Source organism: Cervus elaphus, chromosome 22, assembly GCF_910594005.1.
Source record: "Cervus elaphus chromosome 22, mCerEla1.1, whole genome shotgun sequence".
Taxonomy (NCBI): Eukaryota; Metazoa; Chordata; class Mammalia; order Artiodactyla; family Cervidae; genus Cervus; species Cervus elaphus.
Genome location: NC_057836.1, coordinates 34,082,544 through 34,102,693, shown reverse-complemented (window position 1 = coordinate 34,102,693; position 20,150 = coordinate 34,082,544). Strand labels below are relative to the sequence as shown.

The following is a 20,150-nucleotide window of genomic DNA, read 5'->3' as shown; positions in this document are numbered from 1 at the left end:
GAGTAACGAGTTTAGAAGAAAATAAGAGAAAAAAAATAAAACTGGGAAAAAAATTTTTTTTCTAATTAAAAAAAGTAGTAAAAATATATGAAAATGAAAGTTAAGGAGTAATGGAGTAATAGGGAATTGTAAAAGAAAATAAAAGAGAAAAAAGAAAAAAAGAAAAGAAAAAAAAGTAAAAATATATCTAGGAATTTCTCTGCAGCTGTTGCGGTCAGTGTTGGTTCGGTTCAGTTTCAGATAGCTCCTCGTTCCAGCTTATACTTCTCGATATCTATAGGCCCCTTCCAGTGTAGTTGGTGTTATCTACAGGGATTTTAATCTGTTGCACCGGTCCTTTCTGAAGCGGTTCCCTTTGTTTATTTGGCTTCTGTTTGCCGGTCCCTTCAGTGTCTAGTTTCTGCCCTGACACAGGCGGGCGGAGGTGGTCTCTTGTTCAGGTTCGCTAGTTCAGTCGCGCTGCGGGGAGGGAGGGGCGCTGCAGACAGATGTCACTGGCGTGTGTGGGGAGCACTTGCAGTGTTCCGGCCACACTGGGTTTGCCCCCGCTCACGGGTGTGTGCTTTCCCCGTCTACACTGCTCAGGCGCCCGGCTGCTCTATATGGAGTGGGCCCTGCGTGGCGTGTGGTTCCAGTTTTCGGGTGTCTCCACAAAAGCGCGGACTCTGTTGGGCCTGCGGTTTGTGCCGTCCCCAGCCCAAGCAGCTCAGGCAGCCAGGAGCTTGCCGGGCGCACTCTCCCCGCGTGCAGCGCGCCTTATCCCCTCCGCGGTCCCAGCCTCAGTTTCCCCGCGCGCGCCAGTTAGGTGCGTGCGCCTTGTGTCTATTCTCCGGAGCTGTCCTCTAGCCGCGACCCTCCCGGATGACGTCGACCATCCAGAATCTCAGGAAGTCTTTGGTTAGAAACTGGAGGCCTGTTTGCAGTTTGGTAGGGGTGCCGCCTCTGGGGCAAAGTTTGCCCCTTTCCGCTCCCCCCTGCCTCCTGCCTCCGGCGGAGGATGGGCCGGTTCACCGCTGGCTAGCTCTTCTCTGGAATTGCTCAGTCCCTTTGTTCTGCGAACACACTGCGCCCGGCAGTGTGTTTGGGCCGGTTAATTTTCTCTCTCTCATTTGCTATCCCACAGTTTAAGTTGCTATCTCAAGATAGCTCCCTCCGATTGCCCTCAGGGCACTCAGGCCCGGTCCTTACCCTAAACAATGTTGCCCGCTCTTCTCTGTTCCGCCCCCACTTTTCTGCTGGGAGTTGCTTTTAGGCATGTAATCTGTGGGTTTTATTTATTTTTCCTCCCAGTTATGTTGCCCTCCGAGATTCGAAAACTTCCCCCAGACCCTCCAGTGCGAGGGTTTCCTGGTGTTTGGAAACTTCCTCTATTAAGACTCCCTTCCCAGGACGGGTCTCTGTCCCTAGCTCTTTTGTCTCTCTTTTTATCTTTTATATTTTGTCCTACCTCCTTTCAAAGATGATGGGCTGCTTTTCTGGGCGCCTGATGTCTTCTGCTAGCGGTCAGAAGTTGTTTTGTGAAGTTTGCTCAGCGTTCAAATGTTCTTTTGATGAATTTGTAGGGGAGAAAGTGGTCTCCCCGTCCTATTCATCCTCCATCTTGGCTCCTCCTGCCTGCTTACTTTTGAATTTCATTCAACTGTGTCACCTTGTTGTTTAGATTTAGTTTTCTTGTTATTTTTAGTTTCCAGAATTGCAGGAATTTTTGTCAATAAAGGAAAATTGGATTTCTTGATGAAATTCTGAAGGCACCTATTAGTGTGCTGTTTTACAAAGCTGCATGTAGGAGCAATCCTCATGTACAAATCAGAATGTTAGAGAATTGCAATTCACTTCATTAACAAATTACACATCTTATAAGAAGATGCAGTCGTTTACTGAACGGAAACTAATACCTAGCAATATAATCATTTATTTTTTATTTCTAGCAACTTAACTAGTATTAGTAAGTTATTACAGTAGTACTAGTTGAACTTAAAAACATAAAAAAAGTTTGCCATTAACAGTGAGTCTCACCCATTATGGGGTGGTGTTAGAAGTATTTTGAAGAGAGGATTCAGAAAAGTATATACCAGGCCCAGATTATTATTCAAGTTGACTCTATAAGGGTTTGAAATCACGACAACAAAAAAGTCTTTTATGATTTATAGTAAGTATAGGTTTTTGTTTTCAGTTTTGTTTTTATTATAGAAGTGTATTATGTTGAGGTATCCAAAACCATGAAGATCAATCCAGGTTTAGTGAGGTTTAGAACAGAATTAGTCAAACATATTTGATATGATACTGTGCTAAATGAGAGGCCAATGTGATCAAGAGAAATGACTCTCTTTCCCAATTGTTTAAATCAATCCAAGGGACTTTATAGAGGAAACCAAGCATTTGGGAGAGTGAACTGTCTATATGAAGGGTTGCATGAGACATGGGTAAGGCAAGTGATTGGTGGTTGGAAAGCAGAGGATACCCCAGACTACTGGGTTGGGTAGGGGTTCTAGTTTCCACACTTACTGCTGGAGAAAAAGGGAGGGAGTTGAGATAAACTGGAGGTGCCTTGTGGAAGAAATAATGGAAAAAAAGAGGTGAGAGTGGGAAGGCATCCGTAGCCGAGTTTTATTCCTTCTATCTGTTCCCATGTTAGACAAAGAATATACACAAGAATTCCTAAGGTCTGAGGCACTGGGCTAAGGTGTACACCCAATATAGCCCTAGAAGTGCTCAGTTGCTAAGTTGTTTCTGACTCTTTTTGCAACTCCGTGGCAAAAGAGTAGCCTGCCAGGCTCCTCTGTCCACGGGATCTCTCCAGGCAAGAATACTGGAGTGGATTGCCTATGCCCTCCTCCAGGGGGTCTTTCTGAGCCAGGGATCGAACGTGTGTCTCATGCATCTCTGTGTCTCCTGCATTGGCAACAGATTCCACTGAGCCACCTTAGAAGCCTCATACACAGCCCCAGACATATTCCTTATTAACATAACTCTGGTTTTGTTTGCAGTTCTCTGACCAACCCTGAGTGACAAACCTGCATTTCAACCTCCCCTGCAACTAAAGACATCAGTGTGATACATTTCTAACCAATAAGACATAAGGGAATTTCTGAGAATTTTTGCTTTTGTGATCAAAGGGTACAGATTTGTCTGGTATTGTCCTTTTCCTCCCCTTTCTTTGGACTTTGATTAGATCCTTGGGCTTCCCAGGTGACACTAGTGGTAAAGAGTACGCCTGCCAATGCAGAGATGCGGGTTCCATCCCTGGGTTGGAAGGATCTCCTGGAGGAGGGGATGGCAACCCACTCCAGGATTCTTGCCTGGAGAGTTCCATGGACAGAGAAACCTGGTGGGCTACAGTCCATGGGGCTGCAAAGAGTCTGACACGGCTGAAGCGACTTAGCATGCACACAATGAATTAGGTAGCAGAGGTCATCTCTGGAAAGTGTAAATGTGATTGCCAGGTAAAGGTTAGAGATTTTTACTTCTCATTTTTCTTTCCTTCTTTTTGTAGAATTTTTTGAATAAATTAAGGATGGAGAAGTCAGGAAGTAGAAAGCAATATGAATATCAGACACAGGTATCCAATTTTGAAGGAAATATTATGTGTTTCATTTTGGACATATTCACTTTGAGATGACCGAGTTCATATGATTGTGAGAGAGTATGTGACTTTCTATAAGAATTCACAGATCCGTGAGATCTGAATCTCTGTTGCTGGTTCTCAATCCTTCCTGTGCACTAACCTCTCCTGGAGAGTTTTAAACTAAAACTGATGTGGAGCCCCACTCTTGATCTCTTTTTCAGTGATCTTATGGTAGGGCTTGGGCATTGGTATTTTTCTTAAAAAAAAAAAAACAAAAAAACTTCCCAGGTAAATCAACTCAGTAGCTGATGCTGGGAACCATTGCTATTTAAGTTGATGAAATTTTCAGGAGAAATGTTATGATATGTTTCTCAGCTCTGCCTGTAGTTAGAATCCACTTGGGTAACTTAAACAAACAAACACAGTCCTGTTCCATCCCTCTAGGATTCTAGAATGGTGTCCAGCTTTGTGTTTTTAAAAATGTCCACAATTGAGTCCAACGTTCTTCCAGGATTGAGAATCTCTGATGCCAAAGGGGAAGTGTAGAGGCTCAAAGAAAAAGCTCAACATCACCCAGATTCTCTGATTTTACCAGTGAAACTCTCCTCCTTCTTTCAACTTTGCTCCTTCATGCTTCATAAAAACAGAAAGAAATTAAAACATGGTAGCCATGCCTTAATGGCTCCTTCAAATTACCAGGAATGGAGAGTTAAACTCAGGTTACCTCAACTGCCAGCAATGTCTATGGTAAAGGTCCTGGGGAAATAAGAAAGATGGGGTACAATCTTGGTTGCATAGAGGCAGATATATGGAGAACTGAAATGTCAATCAGTATACAATGGGGTGGCTTCCCAGGTGTGCTAGTGGTAAAGAACCTGCCCGCCAATGCAGGAGACTCTAGAGACACAGGTTCGAGCTTTTAGGAAGATCCCCTGGAGGAGGGCATGACAACTCACTCCAGTGTCCTTGTCTGGAGAATCCCACGGACCGAGGAGCCTGGCGGGCTACAGTCCGTAGGGTCACTAAGAGTCGGACATGACCCACCTCAGGGCCTTTGCACTTGTTTCCTCTGCCTGAAGTACTTTGCCCCTAAATCTCTATGTGACCTACTGTCTTCATTCAAGTCTCTGCTCAAATGTCACCTCATCTGGGAGGCCTTCCCTAACCCTTCCATGTAAAATGAGCCTTCTCTTTCCCACTCTATCCCTTTAAACTTTCCTTTTTTTCATAGCACTGATCACTTCTTGACATCTATTTATTCCCTTACTCTTTTTTGTTTGCTTTTGCGATTGTGGTTGATTTTATTTTTTTTCTTTATAATTCTTCAGTCTTTTTCAAATATTTGACAAGTAACACATACTGCATTTATAATGAGGGGGAAAAGTGCCATTTGTGAAGGGATTTTACAAAAACAGTAGAAAAACACCACAAGGTAATTATGCCAGCTCTGAATTTTCCAGGTATTTGTTATCTATAAGCATAATATGCCTGCCTTCTTTTTTTTTAATGTTAAAAATCTTTTTTTTAGTGTAGTTTAATTTTTTTAATACCAAGAACATTTTGTGTTTGATTATAGCTGATTAACAGTACTGTGATAGTTTCAGGTGAATAGCAGGACTCAGCCATACATATACATGTATCCATTCTCCCCCAAACCCCCTCCTCTCGAGACTGGCACATCCCCCTGGCCCAAATCACTTATTCTTTATACTGTTTTTCCCCTCACTAAGAGAAGAGGACTTATTTCATTCCCTGAGTTTCTTTGTGCCTGGCTCAATACAGGTACATAATAGCTCAAAAAATTGTCAGGTTAACTTGGTACTGAATCGGTTGAATGGACCTATGCTAGGGTTCTATTCTGGCCCAAGACCCCTGTGTCTGCCAGGGAGGTTCTTTTTCTGGTCAAATTTGTGCCGGATAACAAAACTGAAGCTGAGCCTGGAGCAGCACAAGCTTTATTCAGTGGTGATGTGGGAACCCTCACAGATCAACTTTTCAACCCCAATCAGGCAAAGACACCAAATGTATAAGAGGATTGAAGTATAAGGGAGGAAACTGGAAAGGGTGGGAATTATAATATCCACGCGTTATCTGAGAACAGGAGTGTGGTTTGGACCCGGAACTGATGCAACTCTGCTTTCCAGTTCCCGGATGTGGCTCTTCCTGCTGTTGTCATGGCGGCTGTCAGCTATCATGGCGCTGGTGGGTGTGTCATTTAGCTAATGTATTACAATGTGTGTACAATGAGGCCCAAGGTCTAGTGGAAGTCAAATCTTCTGCCATCTTGGTCCTAGTTAGTTTTAACCAGTTCTGCTTTTTTTCCTCTTTGTAGCTTTCTCCTGAAACTTAGATAAGTTTCTGTTGGTTTCTGTTTAACAGAGGGGCAGGGGGATGATTTTGGGTAACAACCTTGGTAACTGAATGAGTAACACTTGCTCACAGAGGCTGCCACTTGTCCTTGACTGGCAGCGAGTGTGGCAGAGAAGGAAGACTGAACCCTTGCCTCTTGGTAGCTCCTGTGCTTGCTTAGTGCAGTGCCCACTGAGTGAACAAAAAGGCAAAATACCAAGAATAATAAAGCAGATAAGGAAGAAACAAGAGTAAGGGAAGGAAAAGAAATCACCCTACAGTCTGATATGCGGCAAAGCCACAGTCTTGTTTAAAAGTTTCTATGCAGATTGTTGTTGAAATACTAATGGGAGTGTTAGTTGCCCAGTCTTGTCCAACTCTTTGCTGATGGACTATAGCCCGCCAAGCTCCTCTGTTCATGGAATTCTCCAGGCAAGAATACTGGAGTGGGTAGCCATTCCCTTCTCCAGGGGATCATTCTGACCAGGAATCAAACTTGGTCTCCTGCATTGTAGTTTGTTGGAAGAAAGTTGTATATATTCCATTGCCTGTTGGTTTCATGGCAGGTAGGGTTACTGGAAAACCTAGAAATCCCAAAAGGTAGAAAGACCCTGTGTGATTGGCTTCTTGTTGATTAACTAATGATAGAACTGACTACCTAATATTAGAAATAGCAGATAGAAAGTCGAACTTCATTTTACTCTTTTTAAAAATTAAATTGCTTTATTAAAACCACACAATTTAGAATTTTTCCTTAGTCATTTTACTTTTGAAGAACCAGGCAAATCATTGGTTTTGTCTTTGAAAAAAAGAAAAAGCCGATGTCTGTTGCCTTTGCAGTGTTTAAGATGTATCCTGAAATCACGGATAAAAAACTCACCCCTTCTACTCACAGTATCTCCACCCCATTTTCATCTACTTTCATCTTTCTGTTTTTCTTGTGTATCTTACTACTCTCCCCGGTTATTAAGAAACTTTTGTTAATGGTGTTAATAAGTGAAAATTTGCGTTGAGTTTGTCTTCTTGTATTGCTATAGTTCCAGATATTTCTTAGCCCAGGATCCCCCTAGCTGCTAAAAAAAAAAAAAAAAGCTAACCAAAGCAAAAGCATAAGTGCTTCATTGTGCAAGAATACTGTGAAACCATTCATGTAATAAAAAGTGTATGTTAGGATTTCATTCACTTTAAATCCTGGCCATCTTCTGGGAATGAGTCTGTCATTCATTATGGAGTGCAGCTGAAATCAACTAAATGCTATCTTCAGCATTTAAGAAAACCTTTACTGTTGTGTGTGCCAGACACTATGCTGGGGCTGGATATTTAACTGCAGGTACTCTAGCTAGAGTTCTTATCTAAACAGTCTCAATGGACTGACAAACTTCTTTTTTTTTTAATTTCTTTTTAATTGAAGGATGATTGGTTTACATATTGGTTTGATTTCTGCCATACATCAACATGAATTAGCCATAGGTATACATATGTTGGAGTGGTAAAGAATCTGCCTGCTATACCGGAGACACGGGTTCGATCCCTGGGTCAGGAAGATCCCCTGGAGAAAGGGCATGGCAACCCACTCTAGTATTCTTGTCTGGAGAATCCCATGGACAGAGGAGCCCAGCAGGCTACAGTCCAGGGAGTCGCAAGAGTCACACATGACTTAGTGACCAAACCACCACCACCACAGGTGATAAATGAAGCTATGGAAGTGAATGAGACTGCCTGGCGGGCTACAGTCCATAGGGTTGCAAAGAGTTGACTCACTGAAGCGATTTAGCACGCACACATGTTGTCCTTTATGCTTTATGCTTCTTTGTAATGGAAGCTTTCTGATTGTTTTAAAATAAATAACATTTTGGACCTAAATATTACTCTAAACTTAAATGATTTTTTATTATTCATAATATATCAAACTACAAAGGTGGCTGCAAAGCAGTGAGTTAACCAGATGTAACTAGGTCATTCAAAAAATAATGAGAAGAGGTGATGATACAAAGTGAAGTTCTGAAGCTCTGTATTTGCTTTGTGGGGGTGGGGAAATGACGACTTTGTGTATTGAAAAAAATGAAGTCTGACCTTCCTAACAGCCTGATCACAGCCTGAACTTGTCCTTGGTTCATTTTGTGCTTAAGTCATCTGAGTGCTCCTTCCCCTGTGGTTTGTGTCAGCTGTTTCACAGTTATTGTAAAGTTAGTGATGCTATTGTCTGGGTTCCGGATGCTTCTGTGGTGGTCATTTGTAATGGGCAAGCCGGCTGTGGAGAGCTGGTGCGACGGGGCTGTGTGAAGTCGTTTCCTATTACTCTTATTTATCTTTCTTTGAATAAGGGGTCCTTTGTTCACTGTTTCCTCAACACAGAATAGAGGATTTATATCTTAGTGTTCAATCTCCATTTCTGTTTTCAACGAGGAAAACATTTGCTTCACTCTGCTGCCTGTCTCCCACCATGTACCCCAGAGGGTTTTGGAAGCTCCTGCCAATAATTCTTTGGGGGAGCTGGAGTATAACCATCCCAAGACGTTCATTTCTTTTTTTTTTCCAAGAGGTTCATTTCTTAGTGACATTCTTTTTAGTTTAGTAAGTCATTGTGAATGCTGCTGTTTTGATTCTGAGACCCGCCTGTCTTCTTTCCCGAATGTTCTACACAGGTCTGATGATGGAAGTGAAGAAGAGATATGTTCTTCTTTTAGGATGATTTCACTCCATCTACTGTTTCGTCCCAGTTTCTAAACATCACTGAAAAATTTTAGTTCTGATATTTGTTTGGTAGTATACATTGCAAAGAATTGTCTTTTTTTTTGGTTGCACCTTGCAGTTTCTGGGATCTTAGTTCCCAAACTAACCTCTGGGCTGCCAGGGAATTCCCTACTTTGCAGAGATTTGAAACAACAGATTCTGAATGGAGGCATGGTTTAGCTTGGCTCACCAGTGTTGTTAAGTTTCTGAGTTTGTTGCCAACATTTAAACGTCAAATGATTTCACTTTTTAATGGCCAGTGACTTAACTTCTGTCTTTTTACTCTCTGCTTCCTCTTTCTAGTTCAGTTCAGTTCAGTTCTAGTTCAGTTACTTTTCTTTAATGATGCTGACTTTTTTCCCCAGGCTGAAGATCTAATAATCACACGAGCCACCGTTTTAAAGGAAAAACCAGACCCCAGTACTCTGGTTTTTGGAACGGTTTTTACGGATCATATGCTAACAGTGGAGTGGTCCTTGGAGCTTGGATGGGAGAAACCACGCATCAAACCTCTTCAAAACCTCTCACTGCATCCGGGTTCATCAGCTTTCCACTATGCTGTGGAAGTAAGTACTTGGAAATTAATGATGGTGAAATATTGGTCTTCTCTGTGGTTACTAAGTAGCTTCCCCTGCTCAAAGAGCTCTAGGGCAGTGTGGGCTTTACCATATTAACTAGAGGCAATCACAAGTGTCTATAAACAGTTGGATTGAAGGTGAGTCTTAACTAATTTTTCAGATAATCTTGAATTTTTAAAATTGAAAAATCATGTAGGTGGTAAGCACACTGTAGGGTGTAGAGAATAGAAATATAATGTTTTGCACATGAAACTTGTAACATTGGCTTATAATATTATCAGAAAATTATTTGGAGCAAATGGGAAGGAGAGTTGGCAAGAAAATTAGCCGTCAAAAAGCCTGTACTGTTAATATCTCACTGTGTCACTGCTCTTAGATCTTCTAATGATTGAGAACAGATCATTAGGTACAGTATTATATTTTAATGCTAGCTGCATGGTTTTATGACAGCAATAACTTGTTATGCATGTTAAGGGACATTTAATTAAATATCAGCCTTCAAGCATGAATGGAATAATTATAAGCATTAAATATTAAATAGAAGATGCTTTCTGTGGTCCTTCTTAGGATACACACTTAGCCAGATATACAATATACTCCCTGTTCCCTGTGTGGCTTCCCTGGTGGATCAGTGGTAAAGAATTTGCCTGCAATATAGGAGACCCAAGTTCAATCCCTGAGTAGGTAAGATCCCCTGAAGAAGGAAATGGCAACCCACTCCAGTACTCTTGGCTGGGAAATCCCATGGACAGAGAAGTGTTGCAGACTGGTGCACTCATTTTTAATGTTTTGGATATCTTTCCTAGAATATTGGGATTCAAGAATCAAGCAACAGTCTATTATTTAAGGGGCTGAAAGATGGAAACAGTAAATATTCATATTGATATTGATAAAATAACTATATTTGTTTATTGAAATCCTGCAATATACCCTCTACTGGGTACCTTATATGGGTCAGCTCTTCTAATTGTTTTAAGTGAGAAAAATGTAGTTTTATCATTCAGATTCTGGAATTAAACATCCTGGGTTCAGATGCTATCTAGAGTCATATTATTTTGACCCACAAATCAACATGCATATCGTCTCCTCGGACATCTTTCTCCTCCACTCATCAGCCCCATTTTTTTTTGTTTTTAGAGCTAAAACTACATGTGGTTTTGTTGATTTCAAACGTATTTTTTGATTAAAAAAAGTGAAAATGAAAGTTGCTCAGTCATTTCTGACTCTTTGCAACCCCATGGACTATACAATGAATTCTCTAGGCCAGAATACTGGAGTGAGTACCCTTCCCCTTCTCCAGGGGATCTTCCCAACCCATGCATCGAACCCAGGTCTCCCGCGTTGCAGGCAGCTTCTTTATCAGTTGAGCCACAAGGGAAGCTCAAGAATACTGGAGTGGGTAGCCTATCTCTTCTTCAGTGGATCTCCCGACCATAAATAGTGACACTTTCACATAGTAAAGGAGAGAAATGGAAGTGTGAGTAGGGAACCTGGATGAAAGAAAATGGAATTTTACAACATGTACTTCATTTTTGGGTTGAGATAAATATTTAGTGACATAATGCATAATTTGAAAAAGTGGACAGCATACTATTTAATGAATTCTTATAAAGGAGTGCCCAAATAGCTACCATCCAGGCAAGGAAATGGACAGCTTGAATATCCCAGAAGCCTTCTTTGTGCCCCTTCTATGTCATAAACCCTTTATTTTCTGGCATTTGTTATTCTTACTTTTATGATGATTTTTCTTCGCTTTTCACTTGGATTATGTGTACCTCTAACACTACAGTTTTGCCTCTTTTTGAACTTTGTGTAAGTGGAATTATATAAACATATATATTGCATGTGTGTGCACGTGCACACATATCTATTATTTGAGCTCAATATTGTGTGAGATCTATCCATCCTAATGTCTGTGGGGTCTGGGACAAAAGTAAAAACAGAGACATCCCATAGTCCACCCTGTCCATCTATTTCAATCCTGGCTTATCCTGTACCATAAGGGGCCTTTTGCACATGCACATAGATGCCCACTCCACCTGCAAACAGATGACCCTTGGCCATCCCTTGGACTTAGATGCAAGCACCCTAGTGATCCTATCTGTTTTTAAGAGGATGAATCTATGGAGGCCCATTCAGACCCTGAAAATAGAATCAGGGCCATTTGGGCAGGGAATTCAGGGAATCCCTAGAACTGAGTATTTGGAGTCTGTCTGGAAAAGGGTCCAGTCAACTGCTTGCTCCAAGGAGATCACAACTGGGGGAAGATAGAGGTGAGAGGCCCTCGTAAGTGTGAAACTCAGGGCAGAGACCTGTGTTATCCGAGTCTCAGGGTGGTAGGTACCACATCATGTGTTCCTTGTAGCAGTAGTGTTATATTATGTGAATATATTCAGTCTGTTGTTGACTTGTTTAGTTTCCTTCTGTGAACATTCTTGAAAATAGTCATGGCCGATTCATGTCAATGTATGACAAAACCCACTACAATATTGTAAAGTAATTAGCCTCCAACTAATAAAAATAAATGAAAAAAAAAGAGAAAGAAAATAGTATGCTGGTGTACTTGTTTCCATGTTTCTTTAAGTCAGCAGTTCTCCAAGTGTGGTCCATAGACCCCCTAGGCTGCCCTTTGAAGAGACTGCCTAAGGTAAAACTCTTCACAGTAGTACCAAGGTATTATTTTTCTTCCTCATTGTGTTGACATTTGTACCAGATAACGCTTTGCCACCCAACCTCTGTTAGTCATTATATTGTTTATTGCCGTGCATTACAGTATAAAAAGAATGTCAGCTTTACTTAATGTTCTCAATGAAGTATAATAATGATTGAGCTTATTAAATCTTGACTCTTACATAAACATTTTATTCTGTGTGAGAAAACATCCATTTCACATGAAGCACTCTGTTGTACTGAAATGCAATGATTGCCTCAAGGAAAAGCAACCACATGATTGTTTTTGTGTGGTGAACTCAACTGGCTACTTTTTGTACCTGGCGCCATTGTTCCTGGAAAGAACAAAGTTTTTCAAACTTGTGTGTGTTTTTTTGAAAATGAATCAAATAAGCCTGTCACTTCAAGTAAAACAATGGACTATATTTATTGGCAGTGATAAAATTCTAGCTCTCAAGTGAAAATTGGAATTTTTGGAAAATTTGTATCCACCACCCTTTCCTCCTATTAAAGCGGTCTTATTTTGTATTATATTGGTGGTTACCAATGTTTTAATGATATTGGTGGTTTTAAAAGGAGTTACCTTTTGAAAGATCTGTGTAACTCAGGCAACCAGTATTTTTCCAAATGAGTGTTCCATGATATTACAAATTTATGTATGAGTAAAGATTCATTCAAAGTGCAGGATTTCCCTGGTAGCCCAGTGGTTAAGACTCCATGCTTCTGCTGCAGTGGGCACAGGTTCGATCCTTGGTCAGTGAACTGAATCCTGCTTGCTGCAGCCATAAAATTAAAAAACAAACAAACAAAAACCAAAAATCCCTGAAGTACATTTTAAAATGAAAAAAAAAAAAAATTTCAAGTGCAAGATAGGACTTTTGATGTGTCAGTTTGGTTATGTAAACTGAGGTCCCTAAAATTCCATTTTTCATTTCCCTTTGGGGATGGACTGCAAGGACATTCTCTCGTGAGCCTGGGAGGACTTTGGGAGGCAGTGATCGTTTTGTAGTGTGCACAGCCTTCTTCTTCTTCAATCACACACTAATCTGGGTGGCGTTTGAAGGAATTTTGCAGATGTGGTTAAAGTCCCTGATGGGTTGATTTGAAGTTATCCAGAGGGAGATGACTGTGAGTGAGCCTGACCTCAGGACATCTGTGTAGGTCTGGCTGCTCACATACACTCACTCTCTTGCTCTGCTTCTCCCTTCCTGAGTCAGTTGGGGATGGGCTGCAGCGCACATCTCCTGGTCCAGCCTGCTTGTGACCTTCTGTTTCTCCGTGCTTATCCTACAGATTTTGGACTTTGCTTAGCCAGCCTCCACAGATGCTTTGGGCACTTTCTTCTAATAGATCTCTAAATGTTGTATATATTTCTCCTGGTTCTGTTTCTTCTCGGTGGAACCCTGACTGAGACCATTGGCTTTTAAGAAATTAACGGAGTATAAAAACCTCATTGATGGGCTTTCAGATTCTGCGGTTCAGCTAAGCTATAAGGGACCACCAGTTGTCAAGTTTTAGAGGAGTATCAGAGATTAATAGCCGCGATTATCTGAAAAAGTTATCAAAAGTACTTTCTTCCTCAACCATATATCAATATGAGACTGGATTTTCTTTGTGTGCTTCAGCCAGAATTTCTTATTACAAGAGACTGAATGCAGAAGCAGATAGGAGAATCCAGTTGTCTTTTGTTAAGCCAAACATTAAAGATTGGCAATAATGTAAAACAGGGCCACATTTAATATTAATCCTCTTGGAAAATATAGATAATGTGAATGAAAATATTTTAACGTCATAGTCTATTATTATTAATAAATACAATTTCTCACTATGGCTATGGTAAATATTGATAGAATACTTTTAAAATAAAAGCTCTTTGAGACCTTTATAATTTTTAAGAGTGTGAAGGCACCTGATACCAAAAAACTTTGAGAAATTCTACTTGAGGGTATATCTAGGAATGTGCTACTAGTATTGAATATATCTTAAATTTTCTGAGAAAAGGGAAACTTTTCCATAGTGATTTTACCATTTTTTATACTCACTAGCCATGAATTAGCAAATACGTTCAATCACAACCCATCAACTTTGCCAGTTCTTATAGCCTGACTTTAAATTTTTAGCTTATTAATAAAATTGCATGTTATTGTGATATTAATTGCCACTTCTGAAGAGGTTGATCGCATTTTCAAATGTTTGTCAACTGGATTTCATTTTATTTGAGGTGCCTGCTTGTTTCCATCTTTTGCTCACTCTATTGTGTTGTCTTTTTGATTTGTAGAAGTACTTTATATATTTTGCGTATGGGTCCTATGTCATTTGTATGTGTTTTAAATATCTTCTTCCACACTCTGACTTTTTATTCTCCCCATAAATTTTTGATGACAAGAAATAAATTTCACTTTTTGGGGAGATGGGGGGCTATACCATGCAATTTGTGGATTATTAGTTTCCCGATCAGGGATTGAACCCAGGGTGAGGCAGTGAAACCCCAGAATTCTAACCACTAGGCCACTAGGGAACTCCACATTTCAATTTTTAAAAGTTGAATTTATCAATCTTCACTTTAGGTTTGGTTTGGTGTCTTGTTTAAAGAGTCTTTTTCTACTCCTAGATTATGAAGACATCTTCCTGTATTATTTATTTTATCCGTGACAGTTAGGTCTTTAATTTCAGAAGTTGATGTTTGTATGAAGTAGGGGTCCAGTTTTTCTTTTTGTTTTTTTTTTTTAATTTTTATTTTTTATTTTTTTTCATTTATTTTTATTAGTTGGAGGCTAATTACTTTACAATATTGTAGTGGTTTTTGCCATACATTGTCATGAATCAGCCATGGATTTACATGTGTTCCCCATCCTGAACCCCCCTCCCACCTCCCTCCCCATCCCATCCCTCTGGGTCATCCCAGTGCACCAGCCCCGAGCACTTGTCTCATGCATCCAACCTGGACTGGTGATCTGTTTCACTTTTTGTTTGTTTTGTTTCCCTACGGATACGCAATTGTCCCAGCACCATTAAAGAAGACTTTTTTCCTTCTGATACATCATAGCACATCTTAGCCTGTACATGAGGTTCTGCTTCTAGACCTCCATTTGTCTTCCATTGTCTTGTCTATCTGGATCTCTCTTTTGTTTCATTGTTTTGCTTGTCTATCTGGGCAAAAGCCACACTGTCTTTATCTCCAAAGCACTATAAGGAGTCTTTTTTTTTTTTTTTAATAAGGAGTCTTAATGTCTACTAGGACAAGTCCTTCTGTTTCACTCTTCAAGAGTGCCTTAGATATTTCTTGTTCTTTTACTTTTTCTTATAATTTAGATTCAGTTTATTATGTCAGTCCAACTTTTGTGATTCAGTTTGTTGCAAGAAAAATAAATGTCCTGACATGATTTTCATTTGGATTGCATTACATTTTATGAGTCAATTGTGGGAGAATCGGCATCTTTATATGTATATGTATTTTAATCCTAAAGCATTTTATTTTTTTAAACTTTTGATTTTGATTATAGTCAATTACCAATATTGAGATAGTTTCAAGTGGACAACTGAAGACTCAGCCCTGTATATACATGTATCCGTTCTCCCTTGAACTCTCCTCCCATTTAGGTTGCCACATAACACTGAGCAGACTTACCTGCCCTGTACATTAGTGCAGTCTTTATAATATTGAATCTTTCAATCTATGACTATGAGATTGCTTTCTGCTCTAGTTAGGTCTTTAATGACTTGGTAAGTTTTATATTTTCCTTATGTCATTCACTTATGTTACATTTTCCCCACCTAGGAATTGGTTTTAATTCTACCTTAAGTAGTGTTTTTATTTTTTAACTGCTGCTGTTACATGGGAATATAGTTTCTTATCTGGTTACCTTGCCTAAACAGGTAATTTCAAAAGATTATGTCAGTTTTTCTGGATTTTCTACATTTAATCTTTTTCTGTGTCTCAAGATCTATGACAGTTTTTTTTCTTCTCCTAACTTTATACTTCTATTTCAGGGTTTCTCAGGTGGTGCTAGTGGTAAAGAACCCTCCTGCTAATGCAGGAGACATAAGAGATGTGGGTTTGATCCCTGGGTCAGAGAGATCCCCTAGAGTTATTTCATGACCCTTGCTTTATTTTATTGGTAGTACAATATTGATTTAAAGTATTTTTAGTTACAGCAGGCAATGTGTGATGGCCTCAATCTGAAAGAAAATCTTTAAATTTTATCACTTTAATAGATAAACAACAAAGACCTACTATACAGGACAGGAAACTATATTCAATATCTTGTGATAACCTATAATGGAAAAGAGTCTGAACAAGAATATATATATGTATATATAAAACTGAATCACTTTGCTGCATATCTAAAACTAATGCATTGTAAATCAACTATACTTTTTAAAAAATTGCCATTTTAAATATAATATTTGTTGCCAATTTATTGAAGAAAGCCTTTATCACTTAAGGAAGATTATATTTTTCCTTAGTTATTGAGGAAATTTTATTTTTAAATCATAAATGAATGTTCAGTTTTATCAGACGCATTTATTATATCAGTGAGATGATATATAGTTTTTTTCACATAAACTATTAATATAATAATCATATAATATAATATATGAATTTCATATATTTTCTAATGTTAAACCAATGTCTATTCTTGGGATAAATCCAGCTTAGTTAGACCATTATCCTTTGTATATTTTGCATATGCATTATTCAATGGCATTATCATATAACCTTTATGTAAATTTGAACCTATATCAAATGTGTACAATTTTTAAACTGAAATAAGTTGAACCTTATAAAGTTACTTACCTTCTTTATTTCCAGCAGTGCTTCTTGTCTGAAAGTTTGTTTTGTTATATGTTTAGCAATATAACCTCACCGGCTTCGTTTTTAAAAGTGTTTATATGACATTGCTTTTTATGCTTTTTTGTTTCAGATGTTATCAGCTGAATTAATCTGACAACCATATATTTTAACCAAAGTTCTAGTCTTATTACAGTTAATAAATTAGCCACATATTTGCATTTCAACAAAACATCTCATTTTGTGCTTTTTAATTGTGCTCCAAAATTTGTATTTCTTTTCTCTGGTGAGCTTTGAGGCTCTAAGCATCTGAAGGCTCTATTTTTCATTCTCATTCAGCTTAGCATATTTGCTAATTGCCATTATTTTTCTTCTTTAACTCACACTTAATATTAAGTAATGGATTTCTTTTTTTCCAAAATGTGTATATCTTATGGTTATATTTTTGCTTTTGCTATCTAGCTTATCTTAAACATGTGCAAAGATCATGCCTTCTGCAGGTGGTATGTGCAGGGCTTTGTGTCCACTAGGTTAGTTTGTTGTTCCTGTTGTTCAAATCATCCATATCTTTACTTTGTTTTAACCTGTTTGTTGTATCAATCACTTAGAGAACCTGTGGTAGAAATTTCCCTTTTTAAAAAAATTTTTGTTGTAGTATAGTTGATTTACAATGTGGTGTTAGATTTTGGTCTACAACATCATGATTCAGCTATACATATACATACATTCATCCTTTTTAGATTCTCAAATAGTTTATCACACAAAAAAATTCCTATTAAAATGTTCGATTTTTCCTCTTTTCTATATATTTACCAATATGCACTGACTTCAAAGTCTTTTCATATTTTGTTTGTGGCCTTACCCTAAGAAGGTGGCATTGCCCTAACAAGAGTCTTGAGCTGCTTGATTTCTGTGACTTGGGAGGCTGACCCACCTCCAGTCACATCTAGATATCCACTCTTCAGAGTTCATAGGAGCCAGATAAAATGAAAAGTTACATGGGTGTTTTGGGATGGATTGGGGGTAGGGTACTGTGGCGTCTTTGATGCCATTTCTGTTTTTTTGTAGGCAGTCAGTCCACGTTGTGTAGACATGTTTTCTTCCAGCCTCTACTGATGTGTTATTTAACCATCCAGCTCTGTAGTAGAAAGCATAACTCTGAATTCCCTCCAGATCTTGGTGATAAAGGGACTTCCTTTTTATCCTAGTGACTAAAACCAGTCTGTCTGGCTTTTCTAGATTTAGGGTCTGTGTCAATAGCTTTACATAGTAAGGGTGATGAAGAGCCATAGAAAAGTCAGTCTTCAGAACATGGGGATTGTTTTCATCTATTTACCTTCTAACAAATATTTTTCTTTTATCTTCAGTTATTTGAAGGATTGAAGGCATTTCGGGGAGTAGATAATAAAATTCGTCTGTTTCGGCCAAACCTCAACATGGATAGGATGTACCGATCTGCTATGAGGGCCACTCTGCCGGTACGTAAATTTAGGAATTTCTCTTGTAATGGGTCACTGAATTCCACCAAATGAAACATTACTGAGTATTTAGGTCAGTATTCACTATAAACCATATGAGCACTGAAGTTATTTCTGGTCGGTTTTTTAATCAGTGAGGTAAAAATGCAAGGACGTAACCATCTGGCAATTCCACAATCTATTTCTTTATGAGTGTCTGTGAGGATTTAATGTGTATGTGGGACATAACAGGATAAGGAAGAAAAATATGCCTCAAACTGAAATAATAAAATTTAAAGACTATATGAAATTGTAGTATGAAATATGGTGTACTGTGCAGATAATTAAGGAGTGTTTTCCCTAAATGCTTAAGATACTACTAATAAGTATACAGTGATTTAATTAGTTGTTTTGATATTTTACCCCAAGTTTTATTAACTTTTTTTTTTTTTAAAGGATGTAAAAATGTTTTCTCATAGCCACTGGGTCCTGACTATACCATTGTTTGTTATGGAGCAGAATTCATTCTGAGGTGGGTTGGAAGACCCTAAGGTTCATGCCTAGGTAGGAGGTAACTTAGATTACTTTCATTCCCCGAGACTTTAACAGGCTGCCTTTCTAAACTGAAAGAAGTCTTTTCTCCATTGAGGTATTTCATTTGTCCCTGACCTTCACCTGAAGAAACCTAGGTGATGACTCTTTTTTTAGCCAGGCTCTTCTCCTTCCTTTTTATTTTATTTTGGCTGTACGGATTCTTCGTTGTGGCATGCAGGCTTAGTTGCCCCATGGTGTGTGGGATCTTAGTACCCCTACCAGGGATTGAACCCACGTCTCCTGCATTGGAAGGTGGATTCTTAACCACTGGACCACCAGGGAAGCTCTTCCTTCTTCTTCCTTTTGGAACCCATGCTTCACCCACTTTCTTCAGAGGCCATAGTATAGTAGCAGAAGAAACATTCAGGTAATTTCTTTTGATTCAGTCCTAGTTCTACTCTTTACCCGTTACAGACAAACCACTGGGAAATCCTTTTAAAATGGGGACAGAAGAAAAGGGAAGTAACATTTATTGGACATCAACTCTGCCACAAACTGCATTATGTGGTTTTACATCCTTTGCATTTTTAATCGTAGCAGTGAGCCACTGTCAAGAAGGTATGCCTTGTAAATTTTAGCAGCACCTTTTTACAGATTAAAAAGCTTAAGCCCAGAAATCCGTGGTGACTCAGATGGTAAAAAGCTTAAGCCCAGAGAGATGAGATGACTTGCCTAAGCTCACACAGAATAAAGGGACAGGGTAAGAACTTGGATGTAAATTTTTAAATCCCTAGTCAAGTTCTTGCCACTAAATCTTACCTCTAGACAGGAATAACAGAAACCCTGTGCTTGACACAGGGAGATTGGGTGTCCTAGATGATTGGCAGTCCTGATTTCTGTAACTCTGCTACGCTGTGATTGCTATTACAAGTTAGTACTTCAGTAGCCAAACCCTGACGTCATGAACTCTATTCACGTGTGTTTCTGACTCATGTCTATCTTGAATAACCCATCCCATCTCTCTGCCAAGTAAGTAGAAACTACTTATTTTACAAGCTATCACCTATTTAGTACATAAAACCCTTTTTCAACTTCATGAAATAAATTACTCTTTGCTTTTGCCCATTTTCTTATTGTATCATTTGTCTCTTACTGATTTTCAGGTTATCTTAACATTTTCCAGTTACTATCCTTTGTTGGTTATACTACCAAAAAACTTCACCCAGTGTAACTTTTTTTATCTTTTGAAGAATAGACGGTCTTAAGTTTATTTATTTATTTTTTTAAATATTGGGACCACTGCTTTTATTTAGAAGTTTTATGTTTAAATACACTTGGGAGAGGTGCAAAGAATTCGTCACATGTCATTAACTTTTTATACCAATTCAATTTTTCCACATAGGAATTAAATACTGGAATTTTATATTGGAAGGAATAAAAAGCATCAAATATTTGAAGTCCTGATTTTGATT

The 20,150-nt window shown here is 38.9% G+C and overlaps 1 protein-coding gene across 5 annotated transcripts in view; it reads left to right on the top strand.

Moving 5' to 3' along the window:
- Nucleotides 1–20,150, top strand: part of BCAT1 (branched chain amino acid transaminase 1) — a 123,639-nt gene that overhangs the window by 55,231 nt on the left and 48,258 nt on the right. For all 5 annotated transcript variants that reach the window (XM_043881184.1, XM_043881182.1, XM_043881181.1 and 2 more), the window contains exons 3-4: nt 9,013–9,213; nt 18,055–18,165. In XM_043881184.1, the coding sequence (XP_043737119.1) occupies nt 9,013–9,213; nt 18,055–18,165 (312 nt within the window). The remainder of the gene's footprint in view (nt 1–9,012; nt 9,214–18,054; nt 18,166–20,150) is intronic.